This window comes from Rattus norvegicus, chromosome 15 (genome assembly GCF_021556685.1).
Source record: "Rattus norvegicus strain SHRSP/BbbUtx chromosome 15, alternate assembly SHRSP_T2T, whole genome shotgun sequence".
NCBI lineage: Eukaryota > Metazoa > Chordata > Mammalia > Rodentia > Muridae > Rattus > Rattus norvegicus.
Genome location: NC_141548.1, coordinates 60,866,508 through 60,876,962, shown reverse-complemented (window position 1 = coordinate 60,876,962; position 10,455 = coordinate 60,866,508). Strand labels below are relative to the sequence as shown.

At 41.3% G+C, this 10,455-nt stretch overlaps 1 protein-coding gene across 3 annotated transcripts in view; it reads right to left on the bottom strand.

Annotated features, from left to right (window-relative positions):
- Positions 1–7,153: 7,153 nt before the first annotated feature.
- The window catches only part of Sugt1 (SGT1 assembly cochaperone of MIS12 kinetochore complex), a 40,725-nt gene continuing 37,423 nt past the window's right edge, over positions 7,154–10,455 (bottom strand). For 2 of the 3 annotated variants that reach the window (XM_087585395.1, XM_087585396.1), the window contains one exon: positions 7,246–7,371. In XM_087585395.1, the coding sequence (XP_087441521.1) occupies positions 7,270–7,371 (102 nt within the window). In that variant the 3' untranslated portion in view covers positions 7,246–7,269. 3 annotated transcript variants of the gene reach the window in all.

The following is a 10,455-nucleotide window of genomic DNA, read 5'->3' as shown; positions in this document are numbered from 1 at the left end:
GTTATAAAGTCACCGAGGACAAAGGACAGCAACAGTTTTAAAAACAAGTATTTGGTTGTTAGGCTCAATGCTGGATGACAAGAAACCCAATGTTCTCTTAGGGAAAGTCTAAGATTACTTTCAGAGAGAGAAGAATCAAGTGAGGAAAGGAAGAACATTTCAGGAAGTAAAGATACAGAAAAAGCAAAAGATTCCCTCGTCTTTGTACTAATCCTCTATTGTCCCTATGCAAGCCAATTCCAAACTGGAAATAGTTGATTTTTGACCAAAACATGTGTGTGTACAGAGACTTGTTTCTCAGTGGTGGTGTAAACCACCCCCTGTAGAACATTGTAGGCTGCTTTTCAAGGTCCTAATATGACCGGGGGTAGAACTGTGAGCCAATTCAGTCTCAGATGTGGTAGGCGTCAATGGCATAACGGTACTGCTGGTCCCAACTATGAATCAGTTGGGTCGTTTAACTTCCGTCTGAAGTACGCCAGCACTCATTGCAGCCAGTCTTAAAACTTGTGGACCCCCAGCTCCGAAAAAAAGAACCAAAAAAAAAAAAAAACAAAAAAACTTGTGGACCTCATTCTGACATTTCTTCTAGCACCTCAAATAATTCTAACATTGAAAAGATACACTACAATTATTCAGTCCACTCAGCCATGTATTTTACACTAGAGTTTATTACAGTGAAATACAATCTCCATTTTACAAAACACGCATGCCTTGAGTGGTTGGTTTCTGGATAAGCTGGCCATATTGATCAGTTCAACAATGTGTACTTCATAGAAATGGCCACACTCTTAGAATTAACTGATTTATCAGGTGGTAGGAATGAACCGACATGCGCCTACATGCATTGCTAGTCCTGACAGGGCATGACAACCATGAAGGCAGATATGAGCGATGACCAATCTCAGCCAGAACACGGACATGCAGAGTGTTCCAGTGGAATAGGAGAGCTGAAGTCCTCTTAGGGTGCGTGCATGCGTGCGTGCGTGTGCGTGTGTGTACATATATACACATGTATATGCATGCTCATATTCTATGCAAATATGCAAGTGTATTTCATCTTGAAAAAAGATCTAGTGTTAAAATCAATTTTTCAAAACAAGTTAGTTTTAACTGACTGGAGGAATCACCATAGGCTTTATTTAAACTATTTATATTCAAAAGTATTTAATTCGATTTTTTAGATATTTAATGTGTGAGGATATATACATATGTATATATACATATATAGATTTGTGCATGTATAATCTAAGTTTAGCAAATAGTTAACACTATTTTCCAAGACATTTATGTCATTGGACCTTTTTCAATCTTAGGTTTTATATAAAAACATGGGTGTCATCCCCTTGCATGGTATGCATGTTACCACCAGAAAGATAAATGCTACTAATGGGGTTGGAAATGATAAACCTATACCATGCTGAAGTAAGTCACTATTGAAAATATCAAATAATAAACTGGGAGTGGTGGTGCACACTTTAATCGCAGCACTGGAGGCAGAGGCAGAGAGATCTCTGTAAGTTCAGGGCCAACCTGGTCTACATATAATCCCAGAATACAAGGAGAGACCCTATCTCAACCAACAAATCTAGGAGTTGGAGGCGTAGCTCAGGAGTGAGGAGAACTTGCTACCCCTGCAGAGGACTCACATGGCAGGCAGTCACAACTGTCACTACAGTTTCAAGGAGACCTGACACTTTCTTCGGGTTTCCATGGCACCAGGCATGCATGTGGCACATGCGCGGGTACACACACACACACACACACACACACACACACACACACACAGTGTGTGCATATACATGCAAACATTCATACACAGAAAATCTTTAAAATACTCAATTATTAAGAACAATTTAAGTGGTCCTGCCCCAACTGTGCCTGATTCACTAAAACCAATGTCGTTTCCTCATTCTGCTCCTCTTTTTGTGCCTGCTCCTATGTAAATATTCTCCTCAGTCATGATTCGGAACAACTGGTTTGGAACACCGAAAAGCTGAACCCTTCTTTCTACCTCATCTGTAGAGAGCTACAGACCTTCTAACAGCAGAGAAACTGGGAGAAGAACCTGTTTGTACCGTTTACCTCACCCGTGTGCAAATTTACATGCAATTACTTTCTTTTTTTGAAACATGACTGTTCCGGCTTCCTTTTCTGAATTCCAAGTTGAGGATTATTTAATAGCTAAGAATTTTATTTTCAAAGGCCTGTATCCTTAACTAGCCCACATTATTACCTATCTTTTTAAAATGAATTTGACTTAAAGTGACAATGACCTGGAATAATCAGTCACCCATGAAATTTGCCTTAGCAGGGCTAATGTAACCAGTGTTCTCAGTTACACTCATATTCTTACAACCAGGCATGGTGCAGTGTCTGTAAATCATAGCACTGGGAGGCCAAGGCTACAAGTTTGAGGCCAGCCTGTCCTAGAGATACCCTACCTCAAAAAACATAACACATTCCTGTGGACTTTACCCTAAGGTCCCCAAGGTTTAAAATAACCACTGAACAATGATCCTCTGTCTTACAAAACAACAGAAAGCCCTCAATATTACTGGAGATTGAATCCAAGGTCTTTAACACAGTGGGGCAAGTGCTCTACCAATAACCTGTATCCCCATCCGTCTTATTTTCTTAATGTGCGTGTTCCCTCATGTATGCACGTGTACTGTGTGTGCCTGCATGTGATCCCCTGGAACTGGGTTACAGGTAGTTAACTGCCATGTAGGTGCTGGAGATAGAGCACAGGTCCTTTGCAAAAGCAGGAAGTGCTCTTAACTCCTCAAGCCATCTTTCCAGCCCCCAGCCCGGTCATTTAATTTCTATTAACAGGAACCAAACTTTTCCTAGCAGCACTGAGAGAGAATAATGTAGCCTCTATGTCTTACCTTTACCCCTAAGGGCTCTACATACCACTGTCAAGGTCACCTGCTTCTCTATCAATAGTCATTAAAGTTACAGACTATCAGTGATCCCAAACCCAGTGGGTCAAATCCTCAAGAGAAGCCAAAGGCTACGTTTAAAGACTGAGAACAACCCCCCTGAGCTTTCCAGGTGGGCTCTATCCTAAGCAAAGCATCTTCCCAATGTCATAATTCCAGTTGCCCAGTGTTCTAAGAGACGGTGATGGCAGTAGACGGTTATGTGGGCTAAGATTCAAGAACCATTCATAAACCATCGGCCATGAACACTGTGAGGCAGGAGGAGGGGACATCTGTAAACAAAAGGTTTGGATTAGACGGTATTTAAAAACCACTCTAGCTCTAGGAAAACCCACCCATTTTTCTTTTGGCTCCTCATCTTGACAGGCAGGGAGTGCAAATGTATGGTTAAGGGAATCAGAGATTTAAAAACTACCTTTAGTCTTAGCAGATGGGCCATAAAAATTGTGCTCTGCTGATCTGGTTTTAACAAGACCATTAAATATAAAATCCTGTACCACTCTTATCCTCATGGCCCTGTTCGCAAGCAGCCATTCTGTGTAATCCAACCTCATCTCTATTTATTCTGCTACGGCTGTACTTACACTGCAAAACAACTGCTTTGGTAAACAAGAATAGCAATAATATGATATTGTCATTTGGTGGGCAAGAAAGAGAAGAAATAAGTAACCAGATTCAGAACTTCCTAAAAACACACCATAACACAAATTAATGCACATCTATACAAACAGGGTATCCATCCTAAGGTGAAATTAAACTATAATTCCTTATAGATATGCAAATTCTAACTGTCATTCCGTCTCGGCCACGTGTTAACATTTGCTGTCACTCCCAACACTTTTTTGTACAGATACTTGGGCAGGTAAGTGTGCCTGTGTGTGTATATGTGTGCACATGCATGCTTTGCGCATGAAATATGGAATCTTTGGGCCTCATTTTCTGGATTTGTTCCAGTGCACATGGCAAATTCTTCAGGCAACCTTCAGCTCTAGGATGTGCCAGGCTGGCTTTGAACTCCTAGATCCTGAGGCAGGAGGGTTGCCTCAGGTTCAAGGTTAGCTTGGATTATGTTGGCAGGCTAACCTGCACCACATAGCACGATCCTATCTGAGAGGAGAGATAGAGACCAGTCTCAGACTAACAGCATACATTCTACGATTGTCAGCTCTACCTCCCGCATCGAGCTTGTTCACCTCTGCCACTGTTCTGGGTGTATAAATCAGGTCTTCTAGCTTGAAGGGGCTCGAGACCCCAAAAGTACAACAATGCCAAGCAACCAGAGCTTCCAGGGACTAAGCCACTACCTAAAGACTGTGCATGGACTGACCCTGGACTCTGACCACATAGGTAGCAATGAATATCCTAGTAAGAGCACCAGTGGAAGGGGAAGCCCTGGGTCCTGCCAAGACTGAACCCCCAGTGAAGGTGATTGTTGAGGGGAGGGCGGTAATGGGGGAGGATGGGGAGGAGAACACCCATATAGAAGGGGAAGGAGAGGGGTTAGGGGGATGTTGGCCCGGAAACCGGGAAAGGGAATAACAATTGAAATGTAAATAAGAAATACTCAAGTTAATAAAGAAAAAAAATGCCACATGAAATGTAAATAAGAAATACCCAATTTAATAAAGATGGAAAAAAATTAAAAAAAAAATCAGGTCTTCTGTCAATTTATCTTGCCCCTGTTTATATGTAAGGCTGACCATCTTTTCACATGCTAAATCATCTGTGTGCTGCCTGCCCCCTGTAACATACTGAGCCCAACACTGCTTCACTACAAATATATTTTCTAGTTTATCGTTTTAGACTAATATATTTTAGAAGGATTTAGAGCAAAGGTATTTCTCCAAATAACCCAAGGCTTATCAGAAAATTCAGAACAGCCTAGCACTTTATTCCCTAAGCACCAGGAGAGAAAAGAGGGGGAGGAGGAGGGTGTGCATCAGAGGTGGGAACGCCAGCCTGGGAGGTGGAAGCAGGGAGGACTGGAGTGAAGGTAAGCCCTGGTGACAGGGCATTTGAGGCTGATTTAAGACACTGAAAGCAGCAAAACTTGAGAAATAAACAGGAAGTCTAAAAAGACAAACAGAGAGAGTTAAAAAAAAAAAAAGACACCCACTAGAGACTCTTATTTAGAACCCTGTGGAAATTTATAAGCTTCCATTATCGGAGACAGGGAAACAAGCAGTCCTCTGGAATGGGCACTTTTGGGCAAGTCTGGCCCATTTCTCAAAGCTCCTTTGACAGATAAATCTAATGTACTTAGGTACACTGTATAATGCTTTTAGTCATCCATCAGGAAGTCCATTTACTCCAGCAGAATCCTGACTCTCAACAGTATGAAGCAAATGTAGCTAATGGGTAAGGTCTCTATATAATGTAGCTTTAAAAATAAATGCAAAAATACCAGACATAAAAACTCTTAAAGTTGAATGGTAAAAATATAATTTATTTACATTCACAATTTTTTAATTTTAAGGCTCTAGATATTATTTACTAAAGGAATTACGATCTAATGGGCTTAGAACTGGAGAGATGGCTCAGGCATTAAGAGCACCTGTTGCTCTTGCAGAGAACCCAGTTTGCTTATCAGCACCCACGTGGAGGCTCAGTGTCTGCAACTCCACTTCCAGAGGACCCTACGGCCCCTTCTGGCCTCTGCGGCACTGGGTGTGCACACACAATACTGCTCATACATTCATGCAAATGCACACACGCAAAATAAAAATACCTCTGGGTGGGGCTTAGCTCTGTTGAAAATTATAAAGTGAGTGGACTTGTACAGTGCTGGAGGTGTCCTGGCTTTATTGCCTCTGTAGCAATTGATTCCCCTTAGGATCAATGACATTGAGAAAATTTAACATCTAGACCACAACCCATGTCATGTCGTATCTTGTTTCCCAAAGGAGAGAATTCCTGAACTCTACTCCAGCAGGAAATCAACTTCGCCTTTCCTTTAGTGCTCAGGAGCAAAGCTTTATGTGAGCAAAAGGACAGTCAGAAGAACTTCAGCACGGACATCAACAAAAAGATGAAGTCACACATGGTGGTGTGAAACTGTAATGCCAGGTCCCTAGCATTCGGCAGTCACTCGGAGGTGAGGCAGGGGCATCAGGATTCAGAGCCAGCCTCTCCTAAGCTCCAGTGTGCTTCTGCAAGCTGTTAACCAAGGGTCTGGGGCCAGCTCACTTATGAACTCTCCTAAAAGGAAGGAACTAATCCCTACACTCTCTACAGCTGAAATGCTTTCCAATGTCTGTCTCCTTCACCTCACTCTCCGCTCTGAGGCAACAAGGGAGTGCCTTACCACAAACACCAGTAACACCTAACAGAGTATAGACCCACCACTACGCTATATAAAGGCTGATAAAATGATGTCAAATCTGCAAGTTGCCAGTGGTATATGCATCATTACAGACTGCAAAGATTCTCATCATGGGGTAATCTTTTTGGTTTCTTAGAACTATTCTGTAGTCCAGCATTCAGCCATTATTAAGTTTTCCTGAATGTTACCCTTCTTTCCGCCATAAACTCTGAGATTAAGGGCATCTCCCCCCATTTTTGGTATGCTTGAATTATCAACAGATCTGGGACACAAAATACTAAATGCGTATATATTAATTTCCTCTCCAAGTAGCTAAAAACCACAGTACTGAAGCCACAGTAGGGGCAGCAAAGGGCCCTGGCGCTCTCTTGGCCTCTGCTTCCGATTACGTAAGGACAGTGACATCTGTGCGCTGTTAAAGAACCTAGGCTTTATTGGAGAATTCCGAAGGCAGGACCAAAACCTTGCTGCAGCTACAAATACTTCTCATAAAAACTAAATGAGGGAATTCTCTGCAGCAATTCCTCAAAGTTCCCAGTAAAAACTTAAGAGAAAGGTAAATAAACCAGACTTCATAGAAAAATTTACAACTCTCATTCAAAAGCAGCTCTTTAAAGTAAATACAACACTCAAGTTGAAAATTTTATACCAACACAAAACTTGCCAGGTCTAATAAATTATTGACAGAACACTGCATCAAAAATAAGGCAATTACCCAAGATGTCATTAAAGATTTCTCCACTTCCTAACAAGACAGAGCTCATCTATCTAGGAGCAGCTGATATTTCATTCAGTTTCAGGGTGTGTGAAATCCTTACGGACAGAAATGATAAGATGTGACTGTCGCTCTTCAGAATACTTGCAGGAAAATCATTTCTAAAGCACAGAGAGGCAAAAGGTTTGTTTAATCTTTCAAAAGACACTGCTTAAAACTCAAGAACGTGATAAAGCACACAATGGGCACTCGAACAAACGCAAGACAGTGATAGCAAACTGATTTATTTAGTACTGTTTCCATTCCATATCATCAGGAGGGTTGATTTCAACTTTCCTTTTACCTACGTCAGACCAGTTGGTGCTCAAGACTGTACCACCAGACTCCATCTGGAATTAAAAGAAAAAATAAAAAGGTTCATCCCTGTATTGTATATCAAAATACAGTATTTTTCTTAAAATGGATCAAACATACTCCCCCAAATATAGGCTACTAAAAAAAAAATTCAATATAAACTCAACATTTTTATTTAATCTTAGGCTTTCCAGAGAGGTTGATGAGTTAGACACATGACAAAAGACAATTCTAGAGTAATTAGGTGGGCACATCATGCAACATATTAAGGACTGTGTACTCTGCTATTAGTAGGGGCCTCATGTGGAAATTTCACCTTCAAATGAAAATAAAATTCCTTCTCCCCAAAATGACATAGTTGTATTTTGCTGAGGACAGTAAAATACCAGTTAAATAGAACTTTAAGGACCCGCACTTAATGCTTCCTCTTTGCCAAGCATATTCTAGTGTGCTCTGAATCTTTATTTAATTAAGGCACACACAATAGAGGTACATAAAGTCAACAACATGTGGCCTGGTTATAATGGAGCGAATACACACCCTACCACAATCTCACTGTGTGCATGGAGCCACACAGTGCATTGAAATGATTTGGCAATGATTAATTGTATTTAACGATACCGATGTCATAAGATTATAACACACAGCTGACGACGCCTAGTGATATTGTAGCCATTGGTAATATTCCTAATACAGCACGTAACTCTAGTGTCTGGTGTAATCAAACTCACTGAACTACTAGCCACATAAAAGAATAGCTCATACAATTACAATACAACCCATAATATGTGACAACAAATACTATTAGTTTCAGTATGTACTAAGCTGAATTTTTTTACTGCAATTTTAGAATATACTTCTCCACTTATTAAAAAATCTACTGTAAAATAATGTTACACTTGCAATAGCTTCAAACATCATCTATTCACAACTCTTGATGACACGGAAGAGCCGCATCAGGCTGTGGGGTCAACATGAAAGCACAACCTTGCATGTGCAGACCCTGGGTTCTCCCCAGCACACACACAGAGGCCACCTCGAGTGACCTACCTGTATGTACAGATTTGTATAAACACCCGATGGTGTTACCTACAAATGAAAATCATCCGACAACACATTTCTCAGAACACAGCCAAGTGCTAAGCAATACTTAACTGTATTATTAAAAACTGTATTATTAAAAACAGCTCGGCTGTTAAAGGCTAAGGTTCATGCTTCTACAGATATAGAGCTTCCATGCATTTGCTGTGATAAAAATTCACAGACACGGATCACAGCAGAGTATAATGTGAACTCCTGAAACCTACAATCTTTTAATTAGCTGCATTCTGACAAACACAGGAAGTTGTTTACCTTTTGAACTGGAACCCCAAGCTAACCAATGCCTTCTCAAACTTCCCTGGATTCCTTTGCATGGGTGCTATTCTCCATCCCAGCTTTTAGATCTTTACTTGCCTTCCAAACATGAATGTCAGCACCTTTTGGCGGGCTCTTACTTTAAATTACATTTAGTGTATGTACATGTACGTATGTGCATGGGCTTGGGCATGTCATGGCATACATGTAGGGGTCAGAGGACAACTAGTAGAAGTCAGCTCTTTCCCTCCACCACAGAGGACCTGAGACTCAGATGATCAGGTTTGGCAGCAAGCACCTTACCTATTGAGTCACCTTGCCAGCCAAATTTCTTAAGACTCAACTGCCAGGATGGACTCCAGTACAGCCTATCCTCTACGTAACCACCATTAATGTGCACTGCACCCTGGCAGGTTAAGGATGGACTCCTTTCCTTTCCTCGATTGCTTTCAAGACAGGGGCTTGCTATGTAGCACAGACTGACCTTGAACTTGAACTCTCCTACCTCAGCATCCCAAGTACTAGATTACCATTACTAAGAGTTTGCCTCTGTAAGTCTAATTCTCATTCTTGACTAGAACTAAAGAAGAGGCCTCTTCAAAGGCATGGACTATATATTTTATCAACATAAATATTGCTTGGTATCTACAGAGGGTCCAGACATATCCCTTCCTCCGTATACAATACTATCTGCAGCCGCTACAAACACCTTTCTACTATGCCACAGATTATCTCTAGAGGACCCATAATATCCAATGCTATGCAAATATCAAGTTACTGTCATACAGTGTTATTTGTGGAATGACAAGAAAGCCTGTATAATAAGTACTCTGTACAAACACACACTTTTAAATCACAAGTCAGTTGGACGCACAGCTGTAGAACCATGCATAACCATGCATGTAGAAAGCTGGATGTGCTCTCACTGTAGCCCTAATCATGGTGGCCTGGCACACGGCAGGCTTCCCATAAAATCACCGAATGAAATGTGATGAGTCTGTAAAATAAGCTACTCCTAAGACGACTCTCAGTGAAAAAACTCACAAAAGTGACTTTAGTTGACAATCTGGTCATACTCGCTGATGACAATTTTCCCTTCTCTCTTTATAGAGGGTGGAATACCGTGCAATTTAGCATCTTCTTATCATTGCTTGGAATATTGGGTCTCACACAGTTAGACTGAAGGACAATAAAGGGTATCTGGTTTGCCTTCCCGCAGAGACAAAAGCAAGCTGCATTTAAGGTCAACGTTACCACACAGATGGCTTGCTTTATGGATATACATCACTCGGTTAACTATCAATTTTCTATATGAAAATGGATGCAGACTCTGTCTCACATCTTTGACCTGACATATGGCTGGTCTCTCTAGCACACATCTTTACAGTCAACAGTAAAGATGAGTCTCTAGCCTGGAAAGATTTGAGTAGCCAACAGTCCTGGTAAAGCTCATGATTACATTTTCAAGAAAAATGACTGCAGGCTAGAGTGGCACACGAGAGCTTGGGAAATGGAGCAGGAGGACCGAGAGCTCAAGGCCGCCTGGGGTTCCACAGAGAGTAAGAGCTAAGTTCCCAGCACCCACAAGGCAGCTAGCCACTGCCTGAGATCCGTCTTCTGACCTCCACCGGTACACACATACATACCTGAGCGCAAAGGAAGCACACAGATCAAAGCTTTTAAGTGTAAATAAACAATTTACACAGTTTTACAGTGGTGAGTTATCAATAAAACCTCAGAAGTGGAGGCTTGATTTCTTAATC